At 35.7% G+C, this 25,814-nt stretch overlaps 1 protein-coding gene across 1 annotated transcript in view; it reads right to left on the bottom strand.

The window, feature by feature from the left end:
• Positions 1–25,814, bottom strand: part of Cul5 (cullin 5) — an 81,597-nt gene that overhangs the window by 47,048 nt on the left and 8,735 nt on the right. Inside the window, exons 2-3 of the mRNA XM_026399027.2 lie at positions 16,717–16,826; positions 2,688–2,787 (exon numbers count right to left, since the gene is read on the bottom strand). Of these exons, the coding sequence (XP_026254812.1) occupies positions 2,688–2,787; positions 16,717–16,826 (210 nt within the window). The remainder of the gene's footprint in view (positions 1–2,687; positions 2,788–16,716; positions 16,827–25,814) is intronic.

The raw sequence follows: 25,814 nt of genomic DNA, 5'->3' as shown, positions 1-25,814 counted from the left end.
ATAATTATCTTTGGCTGGAACAATAATCCAGTGCTATAGTACTTGCCTAGCATGCGCAAGGCCCTGGGTTCAATGCCCAGGATTGAAAAACAAAACAAAGTCATTATGCTAATCTAAAAAAAGAAAAAACCAATTTCCTAATGATTTCTCAAATACAGTTTGCTTTTGTTGTCTTGCTTTGAGATAGGAGTTAAAGACCAACCTAGGCAACTTAGTGAAACCACCTAGCACCCCCTCACCCCCCCCCCAATATACCTCTGGTAATCTACCAGTGAGCTATCCAGACCCTTTTTTGCATCATTTTAAATAATGCCATAAACATTTTAATGCATAGTACCTTTCTTATTTGGGAAATATGGTTCTTCCTAACAAGGTAAGTTCAAATGAATCACAAAGCTAGATATTCTCGAGTTAAAAAATCTTTTAAAATTATATACTCACGTCTGCCATTGATATTCCTACAGTTTTAACTGCTCTGTATCAGTGGTCTTAAGTTCTTTTCCAAATTTTTGGGGGGCAGGGGCACATAACTGGGGATTAAACCTAGAGGTGTTTAACCACTGAGCCAAGTCCCCACCCCTTTTTATTTCTTATTTAGAGACAGGGTCTTGCTAAATTGCTTAAGGACTCACTAAATCACTGAGGCTGGACTTGAACGTGGCATCTTTCTGCCTCAGCCTCCCCAGTCACTGGGATTATAGGCATGCAACACCGAGTCCGGCCCTTCCTCAGATACATATTCTAGACTTTATCGGGTCATGTTACAGTGAAATTCTTACATATTTTGTTTGCTAGTATTAAGTAACCACATTTTTAAACAACTGTTAACAATATCTAAGAAGATTTTGTTTGTTTGTTTTTCATACCGGAGATTGAACCCAGTAGCACTTTACCACTAAGCTACATCCCCAGCCATTTTTGTTTTATACTTTTGGAATAAATATTTTTTTAAAATATTTTTTTAAAATATTTTTTTTAGTCATTGGTGGACCTTTATTTAATTTATTTATTTGTATGTGATGCTGAGAACTGAACCCAGGGCCTCACACATACCAGACAAGTGCTCTACCACTGAGGCACAACCCCAGCCCATTGAGAATAAATGTTTTATCACTAAATTGCTGAGGGTCTTGCTAAATTGTCCAGGTTGGCCTCAAACATGGAATCCTTCTGCCTCAGTCTCCCTAGTCACTAGGATTATAAGTATATCACACCTAATTTAAGATGAGTCTTTATTAGCCTGTTTCCAGAAACTAACAAATAAAACTATCAATTTGAAATAAACATAATTTATCTTTACCAAAGTTATAAACAGAAAAGCTCATATTTTCTAATCCAAATGGAAAAGGTATTTCTAAGTCAGTTTTATGTATAATTTTAATTAAATTGATTTGAAACATTTAATTTCATTAAGTAAAGCTTAAAAACAGGATTTATTTTCATTAAAAGATCATTTCCTATAAAACTATAATCTTAAAAAACTTATTTATATTATCACTAAAACAATTTTGTAAATAATACTCATCATTCTTATCCTATCATGGAAGTAGCTACCAGCAGAATTAAATATACACGAGTCATATACTTGATTTGAATATCTTCCTTGAGTTCTATATAGAAAAACTCGTTTTTAATTTTGAATTGCTAAGCAGCTATTAGTATTTACTAACATTTTTAACAAAGAACATTTACAAATGTTGTACAAGACAAAGATTTACCTAGAGAATAAGAAATTCTAGCCCTCTAGTTTTCATTTTATACAAAAGAAAAATTTCATGTTCTTAAGCCACTTCTCAAAGTGGTAAAGGATTCATTCATTTTGCTAATGTTGTTTCAAAATAATACATTACTTCTGCATTCATTTTTCCAAAAAAACAAAGGTATCAATGAAAACAAAACAAAATTAATGCTTGTATAATGAACCAATGGCCTAAATGACCTTTGTCCTCATTTAAGTAAAATTAAAATTTTACTCATAATACCAACACAAGAATGCTGACTTCAGGCAGCAACAGCAAAACAAAGGACACTCCCAGGATTTTTTATTCAGAGAAGTATCTAGAATTGAAGAAAATTACTATCTACCTGAAAGAGGTCATGAGATGAAAGAAAGATTTATGTGGATTAACCTAGGGCCAAAATATAATGACAATGGAGACTTCTAAAAAATGTATAAAAAACTAAATTCCTTAAAGCATCTTTTAATTAGAGATAATAATGTATTTCTGTTGACAGAAATTATCACAATAAGAGGTAAACATCCAACAAATGACAATCATTTCATTTTTAAATAAACAGATGTGTCAGAAGTCAATATAATATTTTAAATTACTTCAGAAAGTCTTACTTTATTTTTTGGGAGGTACCAGGGATTGAATTCAGGGGCACTGAACCACTGAGCCACATCCCCAGCCCTATTTTGTATTTCATTTAGAGACAGTTGCTTTTACTGAGGCTGGCTTTGAACTCATGATCCTCTTGTCTCAGCCTCCAAAGCTGCTGGAATTAAGGAATTCTTACTTTCAAAATCACAAAATATAATATTGTCTGTGTAGTTGTATAACCAACCTGAGGCTGGGATATAGCTCAGCAGTAGACTGTATGCTTAGCATCTGTGAGAGGCCCTAGGTTCAAACCCCAGCACCAAAAAAAAAAAAAAAAAAAAAAAAAAAAGGTACAGAACTTACTGCCTGTGCTTGCTTAATAAACTCAAGGATATCTTCCTTTAAAGCCTGATGAATTTTTGCTGGGCCTTTATCATCCCAGAGACAGACTGCATGCACATCCCTGTTAAAAATAATAAAGTAAACAAACATTATTAATGGAACAAGAACAGAAAAAAAAATTTATCTTAAGATCTGTATAGCCCAGCTTCCATGGACCGTGGTACATTAAGCTAATGGTGCTTGAATTCATTCCCAAGAGTCAAGCACTCTAAGTTGTCTCACACACACACATCTGTTTTTATTTGCATTTTCCTTCTTAATTCTCTTTTTTACTATATAAAATTTCATTATAAAGGCATATCTTCATATCTCAATCTCACTCCCCAAAGCTAACTTACTAACATTTTCTTGTGCAAAAACAAGTATGTCCTTACAACAGATATAAATTATCTTTTTAAGAAAATTAGATATTAAAACCCATTAAAGCATCTCTCTCAGCTTCTCCTGTCTATTCATTACAGGGACAACTGTCTCCTTAATTTAAACCAAAAATAAAAACAACAAAAAGCTATCATAAATTAGTACATAAAAACTTTGCCAGGCGTGGTGTCACCCACCTATAATCCCAGCAATTTAGGAGGCTCAGATAGAAGGATCACAAGTTCAAAGTCTACCTCAGCAACTTATCAAGGCCCTAAGCAACTTAGTGAGACCCTGTCTCAAAATAAATAAAAAGGGCTGGGGATGTGGCTCAGAGGTAAAGTGGTCCTGGTTTCAATCCTTGGTACCAAAAAACAAAAAAACTGAACTTATAAAGCTGACATTTTATCAGAAGGCAAATTATTTGGTTATTAACATATAATTCTGGAGATATTTTGGGTTTTTTTGGGATATTCTTTATATCAAAGCTTCCATTATATATATATATATATACCCATGTGTGTGTGTGTGTGTATGTGTCTCTACATTTTTTTTTTTTTTTGGGTGGTGGTGGTGTTGGGGATTGAACCCAGGGCCTTGTCCATTCTAGGCAAGCACTCTACCAACTGAATTATATCCCCAGTCCCCTATATATATTTTTTTTAATTAAATGAATCCTCAACCTAAGATCCTTCCCCCAACCCACCACACTAGTGGGGATTGAACCCTGAAGCATTTAACCAGAGCTCCATCTCCAGTCCTTTTTATATTTTATTTTTGAGACAAAAATCTTGCTAAATTGCTGAGGCTGGCTTTGAACCTGTGATCATCCTTCCTCAGCCTTTGGAGTAGCTGAGATTAGAGATTTGTGAAAGTGTGCTTGGCAAACTATTTTGTTCTAAGTTTCCCTGCTCTATAATGTGGTAATTAAATTAATTTTCTGAACATGTACTAGTATTAAATATATTTCTATATTGTACCTATCTCCTAAATATCCCTGATTTGGACATGTCCAATACCACAGTTACCATTATCTGTTATTTAGTTTTCCATAACAATATTAATACACACAGTCCTGGCTTACTATATGCTAGGCAGTTCACACTGACTCCTGCATTAGTTTAGATCTTTCAAGAAGCAGATAGGATGAGAAATATGAGATACATTGAGGGAATAACTTGAAGGCGCATGGAAAGTGAACAAGAAAATGTAGGTCTAATCTCTGTAAGAATAAAGAAAGGTAGATGGGCAGCAACTGCAGTGCGGTTATAACAAGGTTGATTAAAGCTGGTGAAGGGTTCTGGAGCCAAAGTCACCCATCAAAGGAGTCCTGTGCCTACCCCACACAGGCCTATCTTAGTATCCCTGACATACTCAAAACAATGCCTGGTATATGTCAAAGGGCTTAACTGTGACTTGAGTTTCATAAGAAAAGAGGAATGGTGCGGTAAAAAAGATGGGGTTGGAGAGCTTCCTAGAAATTTTACCTAAGTGGGTTGGGGAGTGAAGAAATCTTACCTAACGAACTTTTGAGTGATCAGGTACATTTCCCCTAGTTCTTTTTTCTCAATCTCCAAGTTATTCTTTGCTTCAACAGGGAGGAAGGTTTCTCAATGTACACTTTTTTTTTTTTTTTTCCAAAACACATAACAGAGCATGGTGAATTTCCTGGTCAATTTTTATACACATTTTAAGTAATGTTCTATATTCAAAGAATGTATTATACAATATCCATAAAGCTCTTTATGTTCCTTTCCCTGTTCTTACCCTCCTCCCTACCTCCTAAGAAATAAACAAGCGGAACTTTTTTCCCCCTCAAGTTTTACCAAGTATTATGAGAATTTTTTAACTTTATGGAAATCTTCTTATCAAATAACAATTTTTTCAGATAATTTTTCCACTCAGCATTGCTTCTGATATTTATCCATATAGGTGCATGCACTGTTATATCAAAGATTATAATTCAAGATAAAAGGGAAGATGCAATAGTGAGCAACAAATACATGAAGCTAGGCCATAAAGAATAAGAACATACTCTTTGGAATATATAGCCAAAATGCTTTTTAAAAAAGGATATGCTATAAGGAAAGTTGTTTGTAAATGCTGAACTATATCAGAAAAATCTTGGAGTTGAGGAACAGGAGAAGGAAATAATTGCTTTTCAAAGATTTTAAAGGAATAAAGAAATGGAGCAGGTGAAAAGGAAAAGCAAAAGATGAAAAGTATTCCAAAGATTTTAATTTCCTTGGATAGAAAAGAACTAAAATAGTAACATAAAAATAATAAGATGTTGCTTCCAATCAATAATAACACTATGGGATGCTTCTGAGAGTAAGAAACAGGAAGATAACTATTCATAGAAGTAAACTTTTCAAATTAACAAAAACAAGGAAAAGAAAACTAAAACTATAATACCTCATAAATGCTAGAGTGATAAAAGTAATAAAAACAAGAACATCAGACATAATATTAAACTTGAACTGAAATAAATGATCCATTAAAAGACACAGCATGCAGGGCTGGAAACAGCTCAGGAGTACTTGACTAACATGTTCAAAGCCTAGGTTGGATCCACAGTGCTGCCCAAAAGAAAGACAGAAAGGGAGGGACGGAAGGATGGAATGCAGACTGGGAGTGTAGCTCACTGGTAGAGTGTATACTTATCTTGCTAAAGGCCCTAGGTCCAATCCCAAACCCCTTCCACCACACAAAAGGAATATGTTTTTCAAAGTACAAATACTGTATGATTCTGCTTACAGCAGTTCCCCTTGACTCTCGAAAAACATGATCCAAGACCTCCCTGTCAATATCTGAAATGTCAAATAGCACTATGTTTTCTTCCCCATGCAGACATACTTATGATGTAGTCTAATTAAGGAAACACTTAACAGCTTCTCTGAATTAACAGCATATCTGAATTACCAGCACCACTGCTCATGTGCTTTGGGGACATTATTAAGTAAAGTACGAGTTATCTAAACACTGGGATGCAACTACCTTCAACCACTAATCAAGAAGCCTACTGGGTGCCTAACAGAGTAGCATATATAGTATGGATATTCTGGATAGAGGGATAATTTATGACTCAGGCAAGATGATGTGGGACAGCACATCATGCTACTCAGAAAAGCACACAATTTAAAACTTATGAAGTGTTTATTTCTGGAACTTTCCATTTAATATTTTCAGACCAGAGCTGATAGCAGGTAACTGAAACCACAGAAAGTGAAACTGTGGATAAGAAGGACTAGTATTTATGAAATACCTAGTTAGGCAAATTCATAACAGAAAGTAGAATGGAGGTTACCAGGGGTATGGGGCTGGGGGAAGAAGAGTTGTTTTTGTTTTTGTTTTTACAGTACTGGGGATTGAACCCAGGGTACTCTGCCACTGAGCTAAAAAATAAAATCCAGCCCCTTTTATTTTTTATTTTCAGACAGGATCTTGCTAAATTGTTTATGGCCTTGAACTTAGGATCCTCCTACCTCACTACCACCCCAGTTAGTTGGGATTATAGGTATGTGTCACTTTGTCTGGAAGAGTTCATTGTTTAATGGGTACGGAGCTTCTGTTTAGTATAATAAAGAAGTTCTGAGAATGGACAGTGTTGATACTTGCACAACACTGTGAATATAATTAATGCCACTGAATTGTACAATTATAAAGCTAACATAGTAAGGTTTGTGTGCATTTTATCATAAAAGCATATGTATATATACACACATATACCTCAAAACAGTTTATTTTATAAAACACCAAACACAAATAAAAAAAAAAAAGCAATACTGGAAATATTGGTATCACCCAAAGAGGAATATCCACCATCACCCCACCACTCCACTACCCTTCAGGTACTAGTGATTAAATCAGGAGCACTTTACCCCTGAGCTATATCCCCAACCTTTAATTTTTTTTTTTTAAGAGAGAGTGAGAGAGGCGAGAGAGAGATAGAGAGAGAGAATTTTTTTTTTAATATTTATTTTTTAGTTCTCGGCGGACACAACATCTTTGTTGGTATGTAGTGCTGAGGATCAAACCCGGGCCGCACGCATGCCAGGTGAGCGCGCTACCGCTTGAGCCACATCCCCAGCCCTAAAATTTTTATTTTGAAATAGAGTCTTATTAAATTGCTCAGCCTAGCCTTGAACTTGAGCTCCTCCTGCCTCAGCTTCCCAAGTAACTGGGGTTACAGGTATACAATACAGTTTCTGGCCCAAAGAGAAATTTACAGTTAAAAGAAGCAGTAAGAAGAAATATTATAATTGATAAAAGCATTATTTAGAAGATATGTCAATCTATTTATATGTACACACATGTACATATAAATAGAAAGCCAAAAATAATTATAAATGTAAGAGCTTAGAAAAAAAAAGCCCACGTTGACACAAATACATAGGAATACTTTATACATACTTTTATCAGTTAAAATGCATTTGGCTAGTTAAGTGCAGTATTGCTCATCTATAATCTGAGTGAGGCTGAGGAGGGAGGATCCCAAGTTGAAAGCCAGCCTCGCAACTTAGTGAAGCCTTAAGCAACTTAGCGAGATCCTATATCAAAACAAAATAAAAAGGACTGGGGATGTAACTCAATGGTTGAGTGCCTCTAGATTCAATCCCTGGTTTAAAAAAAAAAAAAATTGATGCCTTTGGCTAAAACCAAATAAACTCCATTAATAGCAACTTAAACCATTAAGATGGCATTTTTCTCACATAGCAAGAAGTCTAGAAGTAGGCAATTATTAGTGTCTGTTCAGAGACTCACCAGGACCTTTTTCTTTCCACTCTGTCATCTTAGTATGTATCTCCGTGACTACAAAGGGAAGAAAGGGAGGACAGTGCCACGCACATTAATTTAGCTCATCTTGGAAAGCAAAAAACTTTCCTACAAGTCTCCTGGAGACATAGTTCCAGCACTGTGTCACAGAGCAACCCAAGCATCAAGGGAAGGCCAAAGAAGTAAACAGGAAGTAACCAGCCTCTGTAGTGGAAGGTATACAAGTAAAAAGAGAACTGGGAATGGGTGTTGGCTTAACCAAGGAACAGCATCTATCATAAACTCTCTACATTTGAAAATCTAGTAGAAAAAGTTAAAGACTTAAGAGAATTCAGAAATATAATTAATACACATGATTTAATAGGTAGCTATTCTGGCAACCCTCAAAAAGTAAAATGTTTCTTAAGAGACTATGCACACAGGACTTGATGTAGTGTCTGAGATGCCCTCTCCCAATGATCCATGCCTCCTGGTGTTCATACACTTGTATAGTTTCCCACCACAGTGTAAAAGGATTTGTCTGCATAATCAAGAGCATAGAGTAGAAGTAATGGCTTGTCATGTTCAAAATTATGTTCTAAAATACCATAGCTTAGGTCTTAAGAGCACTGTCTCTTTTCGGATTACACTTAGGCACCAGAGAATGTTTCAATGAGAGTCACGTATATAGCAGTGCCCCATAAGATTATTATGAAACTGAAATATTCCTATCACCCAGTGATATCATAGTCATCATCATGTCATATCATCATGTCACAGCATAAGTATAACTCATGTTAGTGATGCTGGTATAAACACATCTACTGCACTGCCAGGTATATAAAGGTATACCACATACAATTATGTACAGTATGCAATACTTAATAATGCTAATGAATGACATTATTGGCTTATGAGTTTACTATATTTTTATTAAGAGTGTACTCCTGGGGGCTGGAGTTGTGGCTCAGTGGTAGAGCGCTTGCCTAGCACATGCGAGGCCCTAGGTTCGATCCTCAGCACCACATAAAAATAAATAAATAAAATAAAGATATTGTGTCCAACTACAACTAAAAAAATAAATATATTTTTTAAAAAAGAGAGTGTACTCCTGGGCTAGGGTTAAATCTTTAGCACCACATAAAAAGTAAATGAATAAAATAAAGCTATTTTAAAAAGTCACCTCATTAAAAAAGAGTGTACTCCTTCTACTTATTAAAAAATAAAGTTTATTGTAAAACGGTATGTCATGTTGTGCTGGCAGTGGTCTCAATCATCTCACGTTAATTGCGTTTTTCTTGATTTTATCAAGAGGATACCTTGAGTGATTGATCTATACTATGTAGGCTATGAAAAGTACATTCCATGATGTTCACAGAATGAGGAAACCATCTGATGATACATTTTTCAGAATGTAGTCTTATTGTTAAAGGATATACAACTGGACTTTCTCTAGGGAAATCAAGCTATAAACAGCTGTATGGAAGGACTGAAGTCTTCAGTGAAGGGCACATGAAGATCTGAGACCTGCTAAGATCATGTGAATGGGCTTGGAAGATTATTCAGCCCTATTTGAACTAGGCATAAATATTTTGCTGAAAGCTTGACTGTGACCTCATGAGAGATGCTGAGTCAGTGAAACCATTACCATTCCTAACTCAGAAATTCTGAAATAATAAACATTTGTGGGTTTAGTTGCTAAGTTTTAGAGTAATTTGTTATGCAGCAATTAATATACAGAGACATAGAAAAAGAGAAAGGGAGAGAGAATGACTATAATCCTTCAAACAGACAATGGCAAAAAAAAAAAAAAAACACCTGGAATGAAGTTCAATTCAAGAGATATTTAATAACAATCTATAATACCTAGTAATCAACTGGACATAAAGGAATAAAAATCAGGATACTCGAAGATAGCTTCCATATTTTTGGTTCAGACTATGAATAACATTTTTATCATTCTGAATTTGAAGTACATATGGAAACAGATTTATGCAGGAAGTAAGTGGCCACATGGGTTGAAAAGTTCAACCCTGGAGAATAATCTGGACTGCTTATATAGACATGAGTATTCAGGTAAAAGAATAAGAAGAAAATGGAGCTCTGCAAGAAATAAACATTTGAGGGGCACACAAAGATGAGTTGGCTAAGACAACTGAGATGAGATAAACAGGGAAACAAGAAAATGATGTTATAAAAACCAACTTAGTAATGAAAGAAACATCTTTTATAACTGAATAATAAACTGGGCATGATGGAACATTCCTGTAATACCAGCAGCTTGGGAGGCTGAGGCCGGAGGATCACAAGTTCAAAACCAGCCTCAGCAACTTAGTGAGGCCCTAAGCAACTTAGTGAGACCCTATCTCAAAAATAAAAAGGGCTGGGGGGCTGGGGATGTGGCTAAAGCGGTAGTGTGCTTGGCAGGCATGCGCAGGGCGCTGGGTTTGATCCTCAGCACCATATAAAAATAAAGATATTGTGTCGGGGCTGGGGATGTGGCTCAAGCGGTAGCGCGCTCGCCTGGCATGCATGTGGCCCAGGTTTGATCCTCAGCACCACATACAAACAAAGATGTTGTGTCCGCCGAAAACTAAAAAATAAATAAAAAAATTTAAAAAAAAGATATTGTGTCCACCGAAAACTAAAATATTAAAAAATTCTCTTATAAAAATAAAATAAAAAATAAATAAAAAGGGCTGGGAATGTAGCTCAGTGATAAGAGTCGCCTAACACCATGGATCTTGAACAGCAGTTCTCAATGGAAGGAGCTACCACTTCCCCAAAAGGATATGCAGAAACACATGAAAATTTCTTTTTGTTTCATTAATAGGGGGTAGGGAGGCACACAGGGAGTGTCCATTACTGGAGACTGACAAAGGTAAAAACCAGAGCTGATAAATATTGCACAATATTCAGGACATGCTCTTATGCTACCCACCCAAAACACCAATAGCTCTCGACACAGATTATGAGAAAGGGGGAAGAAATTTCAAATCATCAATATAGTTAATATTAACACATTGTTTTCGTTGATCAGACATAGAAAGATAAAGGGCAACCTAAATTTTAATGATTAATCAAAATATGGCTAAATTTTTAGAAGAATCTTAATTACTGTCACATAACTTTGATGCCATGATAAGATATACACAATCATTTTATCTGAAAGGATTACATAATGAGGTATTTTGAGGTATGAAGGTGCTTTAAGGTACTCCAAGAAGACCAAGGCCACCAACTATGGCAGGTACAAGATTACTATTTCTGCTTAGAAAAATACTTTAAGCAGGGAATATCACCATTCTATGCTTTTTTCTTCCACTGAGGAGTATTCAGAAAACATTAACCTAGATGATAAATCATATTAACAAAGAGTAGCCAATAATAAAATCAAAGAATATCCAATCAACTGGTAGAGTCAACGTATTATTTATAAGATTACCAAATAATTTAAGAAAAATGTATGTGTACATGAATGCTATAAACTGATTTTTTTTTCCTTTCCTTTTCTCTCTTTTTTTTTTTGCAGTACTGGGGATTGAATCCAGGGGCATCTTACCATTGAGCTACTTTCCCAACTTTTGTTTTGAGGCAGGATCTCACTAAAGTTGCCCAGGCTGGCCTCAAACTGTGATCTTCCTGAGTTGCTGGAATCACAGGCATGAGCCACTGTGTCCAGTGAATGCTATAAAAAAAACCCCAAACCTTGGGGCTGGAGTTGTAGCTCAGTGGTAGAACACTTGCCTCTCATGTGTGAGGCATTGGCTTCAATCCTCAACACTTCATAAAAATAAATAAAATAAAGGTATTTAAAAAAAATTTAGCCAAGATCTTTGTGTTTATTTAAACAACAAAACCTTTTCAAGGCCTCCGCTGTTTTATTGAACTATAATTTATCAAAGGGCAGATTTATGGATACAAATTAATTATTGTGTAATAAGTTCTTGTTATTTAAGAAATTAGTATTTTGCCATGTGATAAAGAATATAACACTTTAATCTGCATAGGTTATGCAGTCACAAATCTATAATTCATTGATATAGTACTTTACTAGTATGCAGGAAAAAATTATGATAGCAGGCCTGAGATTAATGCCCTTATAAAGACCTGTCTGCAAGGCTGGCCTGTGGCTAGCACCTAGAAATTTCAATTTAGGGAGGGTTTCTACCATTTCTTGACAAGAATGCCCCATGCTGCCTAAACTGTTTAAACAAAAAGTGTGATTTACATTGGACACTTGCTTTCCTTGTGGGAGTCTAGAATTTTGGTATGTTCCAAGCAAAGGCAGTTATGAGACTAGCCCTCAATAAAAACAATGAGTACTAAGTCTCTAATGAACTTCGCTGGTACCCAACATTTCTTATGTGTTGTCAAAATTAGTTGCTGAAAGAGTTAAGTCATCCTGTGTATCTTCTCTGGGACATGACATTTTGGAAGCTTATACCTGGTTTCCCCCAGACTTTGCCACATGTACCTTTTTCCTTTGTTGATTTTGCTTTGTATCCTTCACTGGAATAAACCATTGCCATGAATATAACTACATGGTGAATCCTATGAGTCTTGTCAGCAACTGTTGAACCTAGGATGATCTCCGGACTGCTGACATGGTTAGTGTCAGGAGTCACAAGGCAGGATGAAGCAGCAGGTTGACACTCTTGCTGAGTGGCTATGAAATCAACCATGATTTGAAATAGCAGCTGAGCTTCTAGCTGTTGTGAGAGGTAAAAGTTATCTATGAAATTTCAAAAGGACAGATCTAACCCCAGGGGAATGGACCCTCTCAACTGTCTTTGGGTTTTGTTCTTAAGGGGGAGGGGGTCCCTAAAGCTCCCAAAAGTGAATTCTGGATGAACCAAAAATGTTAAACATTTATGCTTTTATTCCCCCCTCTAAGTATGAGCAAATAATAGTTAAATCAGAGCCTGGGGCTGGTGCAAAGCTTTACATAGCCTAGTCTCTTTTTAATTCCATGCATTTCAGTCAGGATCTCCCAGCAACTATAATATTAATCCTATGAATGCTGATTTACAACTAGGGGTTTAATTAAATGTGTAATGAGGAAAAAAGAGGGGAGATGGTGAAAGATGGCTTTGTATTTTGTTGCTATTATACCTAGATATATGATGTACTATGTTTGTCATTTCACAGAAGTGGTAGAGCTTGCCTAGCATACCTAAGACCTTGAATCCAATCCCCAACATCACAAAAATACATATATACATACATACTAGATGGATCACCTTAATCAGGAAAAGTTACCAAAAAAAGTAGTCTATAACTTCTCTTTTTTTTTCCCTGCTAGTGAAGAAACTGGTATTTTAAAACTCTGAGCACTGGAAAGAGAATAAATTTCTACATAAAATTTATTGTAGATGATATCGACAATGATTTTTTTAATCTATGGGGGTCTCTAGAAAAAGGGATACAAACAAAGAAACAAAGGAAATTGCAAGATGGAATTACAATTTGGGAGGGTTTTTGTTTTGCTTTTTCAGTTTGGTAGTTTTAAAAAGCAGTTTTGCATTACTACTAAGCTCTTGGGAAATCAGATGTCTGATTAGAGGCTGATGATTTTTCAAGCTTAGTGCATATATTTGAGTGGATCAATTAGGACTCCAAGACTAGACAAGATATAATAGGCTTAGGATATGCTTGCTTGTCATCTGGACTTAGAACATGTTTGTGAAGGCTGCAACATCTTAGCTTTGCCATTGTCAAAGAAAAGCCAAAGGCTTTTCTGAAGTCCTGAACTCACATATCTTAATTGCCTGGATCCAACTCCAGGCTGAAACCTGATTCTGAGCTTGGGCTATTTCAATCTCAACACAAGCTGTGCTAAACTGGAAGCAGGAATATGCTCCATAAACATGACTATGCCTTGAAGATGTTTAATATTTAAAAGGTGCTCTTCTGCTGGACATGGTGGTGGCATACCTGTAATCCCAGCAATTTGGGAGACTGAGGAAGGAGATCAAGGCCAGTTCAAGGCCAGCCTCAACAACTTAGTGAGACTCTGTCTCAAAAAATTGGAAGGATTGGGGATGTAGCTGAGTGGGTAGAGTACCCTGGGTTTAATCCCAAGTACTATAAATAAATACATAACACTTTTTTGTGGATCCATAACCTATGAAAACATCATGGATTCTAACTGGACTGTCTCAATTGCTTACAGATGTCCAGAGAAAAGGACTTATTCTTTGACGAGATCATCCAAAAATCAAGTGGCTAATTGGCTCTAAATACTAATATAGCGACTAACAACTACACTCCTCACTTGTGGTTCCTGCTAAATATTACAAACTGAGATAAGGCAAACCACAAAATGTTAATCCTTTACCCACTCATTACAGATTGGACTCCTGACCCAGTCTTGAGATCACACTGCTACTGACTTGTGTTTAGCTTTCCAGATTAGCTACAGTTTGCAACAGATTAAAACTTAACTCTATTTCTCTTCCCTTCTCCTCACCCCTCCTGGTAAACATACATTATTAAGGCTGTTTTAGCTATTAAATACAGCTGCCCACAGAAAGAAATATCTTTTCTAGGCTGTTTAATAGATGAATGAACAAGGAAAATAGTGTAGGAGGTAACATAAGCCCAATTTGAAAAGTTTTTAAAGCCCCAGTTTCTTCCTTTACTTACTTTCTTTTTAAATATTTTTTAGTTGTAGATGGACACAACACCTTTATTTTATTCATTTATTTTTATGCAGTGCTGAGGATTGAACCCAGTGCCTCACATGTGTGAGGCAAGTGCTCTACCACTGAACCACAACCTCAGCCCCTCAAGCCCCAGTTTCTGTACCTTCCATGTAAAACACCTCCAGATGTTGTTCACACTAGTGAGGCAAATGAACTACTGTGACAGATAAGCAAAAACTGACATCAGGCAAGCCATCAGAAACCAACGCCTGAACTGAATTAAACATATTGTACTACTGGCCTTGGAACCCTAAGGTGAAAGGTCCCACAACAGGAGGCAAAAGTGGGGGCCTTGTTAATCTGTACTACCCGATTAAGGTATGTCTTACTTAGGGAACACTAACAATTGAAAACTTGTTTCCAAGAATATCACATTTGTCCTCTAAGATTACATTTGTGTGTGCGCTCTGGCCATCATCACCTTGATACAATCCTGGAAAGCTTTCAGGTTTGCTTCAACTTACTGACTCTTTGCCTAAAATTGATGCCTCAGACCATCTTTTTTTTTTTTTTAAGATTCACTGGATGTGGTGGCACAAGTCTATAATCCCAGCTACTCAGGAGGCTAAAGCAGGAGGATCACAAGTTCAAGGCCAGCCTAAGTAACTTAGCAAGACTGTTTAAAACACACACACACACACACACACACACACACACAAACAAAACAAAAATGGTTCATACAGAAACTGAAGGAGGAAAATCACTTGGTTTTCTAAGATAAACTTTATGGCTAATGGAATTTGTTTTGGCTTGCTAAATCCAGTGCCATACACTGGATGACACAGTATTTGTGTATTACCTAGATATACTTTATTTATTTTTGGTACCAGGGATTGAACTCAGGGGCACTCAACCACTGAGCCACATCACCAGCCTATTTGTATTTTATTTAGAAACAGGGTCTCACTGAGTTTCTTAGTGCCTCTATGTTGCTGAAGTTGGCTCTGAACTCAGGATCCTCCAGTCTCAGCCTCTGGAGCTGCTGGGATTACAGGCATAAGCCACAGTGCTGGCTAGATACACTTTAAATAAGGGATCTGGGGATGTAGATCAGTAGAGCACTTGCGTAGCATGCATGAGGCCTTGGGTTTGTCCCCCAATACTGCAGAAAAAAAACTTTAAATAATCTCTAGATTACTCATAATAACTATGTAAATAGTTGTTATACTGTATTGTTTAGGAAATGACAAGAAAAAAGTCTGTGCATGATTAAAGTTGGTATAATTTAAAAAAATACATTTTCGATCCATAATTGGTTGAATCTACAGATACAAAACTGTGGGCCCTCTAAAAGGTAGGGGAAAAATATATACGTGTGTTGGGGGGGGGGGCAGTACTAGGGGTCAAAACCAGGACCTCACACACGCAAGGCAAGAATTCTACCACTGAGCCACATCCCCAGCTCTGCTGGCAAAAGGTATAATTGAGATCAATACTACATGTTGGTCTTATCGTGCTACCTGGAGGCCTACTAACAATAATTTTGCTATAAAGACATTTTACTCAAAGGACAAGAGTTAACACAGCAAAGCCCACACTGAATTCCTTAGAAATGCCTGCTTGTAAGGTTATCCTTTGGTTGGCATTGGAGAACGTAAGTAGTCAACAATTTCCTACACTTTCCTGAGAACAGTGGCCCATTGTACCTAAACTGTTTATATAAACAATTTGGTTTACACTGAACACCTGCTGTCTTTCAGGTAGTCTAGAATTTTGGTACATGCCAGGCACATACTATGTAATCAGTTCCTATAAAAATCCTGGACGCTGAGTCTCTATCAAGTTTCTCTGGTAGACAACATATCACAAGTTGTTAATCTTGTTGCTGGGGAAATTTATTGTGCCCTGTGTAACTCCCCTGGGAGAGGTCTCTTAGAAACTTGTGCTTGTTGCCTTCCTCCCCTCCCCCAACTTCACTGCATGTGCCCTTTCCCTTTGCCGATTTTCATTTGTATCCTTTTACTATAATAAGTCATAGCCATGAGTATGACTTTATGTTCCATCCTGTGAGTCCTTAATGAACCTAAGGAAAGTCTTGGGGACCCCCAACAAAACTAGTAATAACTTTAAACAGGTAAACAGACCATCCTGAATAACACATTCCATTTGGGTACAGAAAGACATAAAAATTAGCTTTATGGTAACAACAGAATTAATAAATTACTTACGAAAACAGATCAAACCACTGTTGTTTTGTAACAGATTCTTGGCGTAAAAGCTTCAAAACAATCGGACGCATGAAATCCCACTTGTCTTCAAACTGAAGAGAACCTTTATTCTTAAAAAAAAAAAAAAAAAAAGTACTTTAATTTAAATGCAATTATATCAAAAGTGTCTTGTAGCTTTTGTCTTTTAAGGGCCACCTAGAGAAATGCAAAGCTCAACTTTCCAAAATGGAATCCCTCTAGGCTTATATCAAGAAGTCATAGGAAGAAAACTATAAAAGAGAAAAACTGGAGATGGGGATATAGCTTAATGGTAGAACTTCAGCCTGGCATGCATGAAGCCCTGGATTCAATCCCCAGCATCACAGACATTTAGGGGTGGGTGGAAGAGGGGGGCTGATGGAGGGGGCAGACAGATAAGAGAGAGAGAAAAAGATGGAGGCTGAAATTTTAAGAGAAAAACTGGGGTAGGGGTACAGATTAATGGTAGACCATTTGTCTACCATACATGAGACTCTGGATTCAATTTTCAGCACTGCACAGAGGGGATGAGGAGGAGAGGTTGATAGGTTGATTAGCATACTGTCACATTCTGATGCCAGAAGAAAAATGTGTGCTGACTACACAGGAAGAGGACATAAGAAGTTCTGTGTTTGAATCCCTCCTAGACTGCCCTGTTCTCCTCTTCCTTTGGCAGATCTTAATCTGAATCCTTTCCCTATAATGAATAGTAACTAAGATTACAACAGCTTTCAGTAAATTCTAGGAGCTTTTCTACTCAGTGTCAGCAGTAAGGGCTACCCCGAGCTTCATAAAAAGAACAGTTGTTCCCTGGTATCCACAGGGACTGCTTCCAGGACTTCACATGGATACCAAAGCTTCAGAGGCTCAAGTCCCTTACATACAATGATATAGTGCTTGCATATTACCTACATATACTTTAAATCATCTCTTGATTACTTATATTACCTAATGTCAATGCTATGTAAATAGTTGTTAATGTATTATTGGGAAATAACAAGAAAAAAGTGTACACATGTTTAAAGGTCTGTACAATATTTTCCTGAATATTTTCAACCCATGGTTGGTTGAATCCACAGATGTGGAATTGTGGAGAGGGTTACCTGTATGTTGGAAATCTACATAAGCTCTCAAAATTGGGGGATGAAAACATGGAAAGGTACTCATCCATTTTATAATGCCAACAAAACCTTGACACCAAATGAACAAAAGAAATAAAACTCTAAGCTAATTTTACTACAGAACACAGATGCAAAGATCTAAACAAATACTAGCAGCCAGGTGTGATGGCACACACTTGTCATTCCAGTGGCTCAGGGGGCTGAGATCAAAAGTTTAAGGTCAGCTTCAACAACTTGGCAAGACCCTAAGCAATTCAGAGAAACCCTGTCTCAAAAAGGGCTAGGGATGTGGTTCAGTGGTAAAATGTCCCTGGGTTAAATTCCCAGTATCAAAAAACAAAATAAATAAATAATAAAAACAAAGCCCAAATACAACCAAACCAAACAAGTGGTATACCAGAACAATGATTCCTCATAATCATATATAGTTTATCCCAGGACTGTGTAAATGGTTCAACATTAGGAGGAAAAGAGCCCATTAATTCATTACATTACCAAAAAGAAAGGGAGAAAGACTTCATGTGTATTAATCACTAGTTCTGTTCCTTTTCAAGTTAAATGTATCCGCCCATGTGACTTGTTTTGGCTAATATATTAACAAAAGTCATTAATTTTCTAATATACCAGCACAAAACACCTTATGGAATTCATAATTTTTTTTTATACAAATGTTGTTGAGGACATTGCTCACTAATCACAGGTTCTTTTTTTCCCCACTTACAGGTGCTGGTGATTGAACCCAACAGGGCCATTTACATGCTAGGTAAGTGTTCTGTCACTGAGCTATACCCCCCAAGAAAACATTTTTTGTTCCGTCTCATGAAATATATAAGATCAACTACAAAACCACTTTCTCCTAATATTCAAGTAAAGGAAGAATTTAATAACTGAATGCTTTCTATTAAAACAGATTCCAAAAATGATGTAAGCAATTTTTGACCTATTCTCTATTAAATTAAGAGTAAATCAAATTCTTAATCTGAGCTTGATGTCCTGACTGCAAGTTCCCTGAAATTATAATCCTGAAACAGTTTCTCAAAACATGGTCTGACAATAACCCACATCAAAATCACCTGGGGTGGTGAGTCTACATATAGACTCCTAAAGCCTACTACACACCTACTGGATCAGAATCTCTTGAGTAAGATCAAACTACATAAATATGTTTGAAAGTCTATGATCCCAAAAGGTTAAAAACTACTAAAATCTTACAAGAGTGAAAACAAGTGATGCTTCTTATATTCACACAGCTCCTCCTCCTGTCTTGCCCCAAGTGAATGCTTCTAACATATCCAACACACAGTATTCTGTATAAGGGCTGATAGAAGATATTCACTCAAAACTTAGTACCAGAATTAGTTGTCGTTCTTCCTTCAGTAACTAGTTTGCTTTTATCTTAAGAACTTAAGTTAATTACATAGGTAACTTTGCTCCTCTCATAATGAGAAATTCAGTCAGATTTGTTAGCCTGTGATAATATGTTACTAATCTTATGTTTAGCTTCATGTTACTTTTTCTACTATTGTTATTTTCCTGTTAACTTCACTTCTTTACTTTTCCCTCTTGAAAAAGAGTGTGCAAATAAACATATATGAAAGAATCAGGAAAAGAGCATAAGTTTTAAGAATTTAGTCCCCAGTACTGTCCAAAAAATTGTTTTTCCTTGACTTTGGCAGGGAAAATCATAATATCCTCCTAATAAGAGAATACTTTCTAATTTCAACTAAGTCTATTTCCATAAGCACTTTTGGCAATTTATAAAATTAAACATAGTAGTATCAATTTCCATGCATGTATGAGTTTGTCGTGATGAACCTAACTATTATGTAGAACTATAAAGCTCTAGTAAAGAAAAAAATTAAACATAGTATAAATCCTGCAATTCAAAATCAAAATGGTGCAGAGGACTAGAATAGCAGGTACTTGAAATAAATTAAATACTGGTTATGATCTGAAATCCAATAGATTTGGCAAGAAAATATTTTTTGTTCCGTCTCATGAAATATACAAGATCAACTACAAAACCACTTTCTCCTAAAATTCAAGTAAAGGAAGAATTTAATAACTAAATGCTTTCTATTAAAACAGATTCCAAAAATGATGCAAGCAATTTTTGACCTATTCTCTATTAAATTAAGAGTAAGTCATTAAATCATAACTAAGCAATAGGATACCAAACCTCCTATCTACAAAAGGAAATGCCTCATCAATAAGCAATGAAAGTCAGGTATGGTGGCACATGTCCATAATCCTAGTAATTCAGGAAGCTGAAGCAGGAGGATTGCAAGTTCAAAACCAGCTTCAGCACTTAGTGAGGTCCTAAGCAACTCAGCGAGACCCTGTCTCTAAATAAAACACAAAAAAGGGCCAGTGATGTGGCTCAGTGGTTAAGTGCCCTGGGTTCAATCCCCAGTCCCCCCGCCCAAAAAAAAAGCAAAGGAATCTTCAAATCATGAACCCTGAGTTAGTAATGTTTCCACTGACTAACTGAAGGCTGCTTCCTCTCTATTAACTTGCTACAAAATCTCTTCTGCTTTCTTTCACTGCTACTCAGAATAGCAAGTGGGAAGGCGTTCGAATTGTTAATAAATCTAGGATCATCTCACACACTAGCTTTTTTACCAAGAACTTCCACATTTGCCAAAAGCATATTGAAGGGAGTGATTATAATGATTGAAAAACAGAATTAATACTGGATAAGGAGGTGGAAAAGGACATTAAGATAATGAGAAATACACTTCAACTATGATGGGATAACAGGCCAGATTTCCCCTTCCACCTAAACAACTAGAAAGCCAAAAGGCAGTCCAGGACAGTACTTCCTGAGAAGAGAAAAACAAGAGACAAGCCCCACGAATTCTCAAACAAACTGCCTAGAGAACTTCCAGGCCTCAGAATAGGAGTGGAAACTCAAACAGAGCCTTGGTGATTTTATGATGCTGAAAAGACAGGGTTAGGAGAAGTGAGGTGATGGGAATTTGTGCTGCAGAAATAGCAGGGGAAAAAAAAGGAAAGGGATCTGTAAAGGGGTCCCCTCAAGTCTTTGATATTTAACTTCACAATAATCTTAAATAGAGATGTGAAAATCATTCCATCACTCTGATCATTTTACTTCACAATTATATGTCAGCTAGTATACTATTCTAAATACAAGTTACTAATTCACTTAATCTTTACAACTACCCTGTGTGGTAAGTGATACCATTATTCCTGCTATATAGATGAAAAAACTGTACACCGTAATCTGAAATTAAGTTAGATTATTTGCACAAAACTAAAGGTAATGAATGGCAGAGCGGGAATTCAAATTTAAGCAGTTTAGCTCTGTTAAAGCCATGTTCTTAAGTACTCCCTGATTCTTTCCTGGATAAAAATAGAGGGACTTCTAACCTATGTGCCAGAACTAGTCCTTGGTTTAATTACATCAGGTTTGTAAACCACAAAAAACAAAAACCAAAAAACTGATTATAAAAATTTAGTGGTAATTATCTGGAAACAATATGATGGAAGCATCACTACATAAAAGACATTTCTTTTTAAAATATAGTCCTCCACCTCTTCCCAAGTTATATGGGTGGAGGGAGATGAGGGGGAGGACTCTATTTTCTAAAGTTAAATATTTCTTTCCAGTAAAAAAAATTCATACTATGTTCCATTTAAATTTTTAGGTTTTTTTTTTTAGCTGTTGATAGAATTTTTTTAATATGTGGCGCTGAGAATCGAATCCAGTGCTCTACCACTAAGCTATAACCCCAGCCCCAGGTGATTTTAAAGAAAAAAAAAAATTAAAGCAAATTCTACATAAGGCCCTAGGTTCTATCCCCAGTACCCACCCTCCCCCCCAAAAAAATCCCAATAATGCTTGTATTTTTTGAAACCCAACCAATTTTAAAGAAAACCCAAAAATAGTACTGATGAAAAAGTTTATACTTATTTTGGGAGGCTTCCTTGTCATTTGTTTACTACATTTATTTATTCACTGGACAGAGTTAAGTGTCTATTGTGCATTGAGACACAAATGAAAGGTCCTCAAGGAACTCACATTCTAGTATAGTGTTTTTAAAACAGTGGTCCATGGACTCTTGAAGGGTTCCAGAAAAAATTCTTGAAAAACTTTTCATTTTTATTTTGTTTTGAAAAGTTCAGTCAAATATCAACACAAGGAGATTCTGGACCATCTGTATCACCCTGAAACCAAGCACTACATAAAGCGGGGAAAAAAAAAAGCTGATAAATTGACTATATTAAAGATAAGGGCCAAGTGTGGTGGCAACATGTCTGTTATCCCAGCAACCCAGGAGGCTGAGGTAGGAGAATCACAAGTTAGAGGCCAGGCTTATCAACTTAGCAAAACTCATCTCAAAAGTTTAAGAAATAAATAAATAAAAATAAAAAGGGCAGGAGATGTAGCTTAGTGTTAAAGTGCCTCTGGGCTTGATACTCAGTACTGGGGGAGAAAAATTAAGAACTTTAGTTCATTACAAGATACCACTGAAATAAAAGGCAACCCAGAGTAGAAGATATTTCTATTATGTATATCCAAGAAAGGCTCTTATCCAGAAGATGTATAGAACTTCTTAAAAAAAAAAAAAAAGCAAGACAACCTAATTTTAAAAGTGGATAAAAACTTAAACAGACCTTCACAAATGATATATAAATTGTCAATAAACATAATAAAAGGTACCCATCATCATTAATTATCAGGGGAATACACATTAAAACCACAATGAAATATCACTATTCACCACCTAAAAGCTAAAATAGAAAAGAATGGTAATATCAAATATTGGATTCTAACCAAAAGACACTTAGGAAAGTTGATGATATCTTCATTCTCAGTAGTAAAAAAAAAAAAAAAAAAAAAAAAAAAAAAATGGAAACAACCTAAATGTCTGTCAATGGTAAAACTGATAAACTGTGGAAGACTCACAACAATGGAATACTACATAGCAATAAAAATTAGCATAAAGATGAATCTCACAATGTAGAACAAGGAAGTCAGAATGCACACTATGAATGCACACTGTTCATGAAGAGATAAACATATCAGTCAGATGTGATTATCTTAAGCAGTTTGCAAGTTAGAAACTGGAAGAGTGCAAGAGTAGAGCAGTTTTTCAGAATATTGTTAATATTTCTAGATCAGGATGCTGATTACACGGTTGTTTTTACTTTATTAAAATGTATCTAGGGGCTGGGGATGTGGCTCAAGCAGTAGCACGCTAGCCTGGCATGTGTGTGGCCCGGGTTCGATCCTCAGCACCACATACAAACAAAGATGTTGTGTTCACGGAGAACTAAAAAATAAAAAATAAATAAATTTTTAAAAAATTAAAAAAAAAATAAATAAAATGTATCTAATGCCACACTTAGGATTTGTGTGCATTTCTGTATGTAGACCATACTTTAATAAAACTTACTTTTAAAACTGTCATGCTAATATTATTCACTAATTCTTGAGTTTTTAGTGTTTATTTAATAAGTAAATCTATTTTTTCAACCATAAAAGAATTATGATCTTTAGGAATTTATAGTTAACTTCACACCTATAAATGTTAAGAATGTTATATTAGCCTCTCAACTTCTACCCTTCCATCCTTCCTTCTTGAATATTTAATTCAGTCTAAAAACCAGGATTCTCGCTGTGAAAGAAGTTATATATGTGGAAAAGGATGATAGAATAAACCTTGTGGTATTGGAATGGAATTGGAGGGATTGGGGTAACCTAACAATTTTTTTTTTTATAACAGAGACAAAAAAATAAGTATAGGGGTGTGCTTGTGTATATATATGCGTGCTTCACTATCTGTGTCCTAGCTCAGCCACTGAGGGAGCAACACTACAATAGCAATGAGCATACTGAGAAAACATACCTGGGTTTTAGGACACCACACTCAAAAAAAGGACTCCTCAGAGAAAATGCTAATTCCAAGGTTGGGACAGAGATGATTCTGGAACACTCTTTTTGTGCCAGAAAGTAAGAAAGCAGTCAATCAATCTAAGCAACAGTAACAGATTTTAATGCATTAAATAAGATATTTCTTTAAATTGGGAGAGGGATAGCCAGTGGCTATTGATGTGATTATATTTAACTCAGAGAAGTCACCTATAAATTCACTAAATAAAAAACTGAAAGGGAGTTGAACAAAAAACTACTGAGATAGTTCACAAGAGCAATATATGATGAAACAATAAACTTAAGGCACTGAAATAGGAAGATGCAGATATAAGATATTCACAAAGCAACTTTATAATAATAGAACTATGGCTTAGCTACTGCCAGCTGTGTAAACTTAAAGCAAATTACTTAAACTCTGTACTTCAATTACATCTACTTAAAATGGATTGAATAAAGTTTCCACCTGAAAGGACTATTGGAAGAATTTTATATGTGAAATCTTCAGAGAAGTGTCTAAGGGTTGGCTATCAATATTACATTAGTCCTCCAACTATAACTACTACTTCTACAATAATGTAATTTGCTGTTAATTGGGAAGGAGAGAAAGAACTTCGAAAATGACTCAACATATTAAGGCTGAGGCTTTCAAATGACAATACTTCCTCCCTCCACTCAATATAATTCACAGTATAAATGATACTAAACTTAAAATAATAGGCCAAAAGCCCAAAAGTTTTAAGAAAATTATATAAAAGACAACCTCACATACAACATTTTTTCCTCACTTTTTCTACAGTGGTGATGGGTTATCCTAAACATGGGCTTTTCCTTCCTCTTAAATTATATAAAGTGGCTCTCAGATTTCTTACTCGAATGAACAAGTAGCAGAATCACTGACCAAACAAGAAATGCCAGGGAAAGAATACATGGAATTGGATGGTTTAGGAAAGGTGATGAATGCAGTTTGGGACCTGTCATAGTTTAAGCAGATACTGAGGTTGTAACTCTGATCTTCATTTCTTTTTCTCTGTATTCTCCTGCTTTTGTTTTAAATAAGTTTATTTATTACTAAGTTATTTTTTACTTAATGACTTCCTCTCAAGGCTGAGGAAAAAAAATCCGCATAAAGTTTTTCACAAGTAATTAGGAGAAATAGGATGGAAACAATATTTAATAAAAAAGGGGGGAAAAGTGAACAAAGGTTAAGTTCCCCTTCCCTGACTTAATAAATATAAAGAAATGAAGATCTCTTAATATTACTTGGTTGCCCAGACCCAAACTAAATACATTCAGCTTTATCTGAAAAGTCTCTAATGGAAGAAATCAGTTATAAAACTGATTGCCAGTACAGTCCTAGACTCTTAGCCTGTAGCCATGATAGTGTTTCAAAGAAAAGCAACCATACATTAGAAAGTAGATTGCAGAAGAATATGATAGTTTAATTTTTTAAAAATGTGTTCAAGGTGGGCAAAGGTGTTATAGGCCAGAAATTAAAGATACCAAGTAGTTCTTTTAGAATATTATCACTTTAAAAATCTACACATATCCCATTGAAATTCAAAAGTGCTTTTATAAGCACTTACTTTACAACAAAATAATTCAAATATTTACATACTGGTTTGCCCTGAAATATCCAGAAATCCCTAAATAACATATAAGACAAAACATGCCCCTCTGAATTATAAGATCAATATTACTACAATATTTTATGTCATATTGTATTTAAAAGAACACAAAGAATGTAATTATTGTTATATATTTCTTTTTCTTTTTAATATTCTTTAGTTGTTGACGAACCTTTATTTTACTTATTTATATGTGGTGCTGAGAATCAAACCCAGTGCCTCACACATGCTAGGCAAGCACTGTTCCCTGAGCTGCAATGCCAGCCCACTGCTATATATTTCTTGCTATATCTTCATCAATGTTAACAAAAGTACAAGAAAAGTTAGGGTGAAAGGACATGTTGAAGGGAAGATCAAAACCAAAACAAAACAAACACCTCACAGCATCCACACAACTGAAAGCAATTTGTTTTTTTCACTATGCTCTTGCCCAGA

This window comes from Urocitellus parryii, chromosome 4 (assembly GCF_045843805.1).
Source record: "Urocitellus parryii isolate mUroPar1 chromosome 4, mUroPar1.hap1, whole genome shotgun sequence".
NCBI lineage: Eukaryota > Metazoa > Chordata > Mammalia > Rodentia > Sciuridae > Urocitellus > Urocitellus parryii.
Note: the sequence above shows the minus strand (reverse complement) of the source record. Positions and strands in the feature narration are given on the sequence as shown.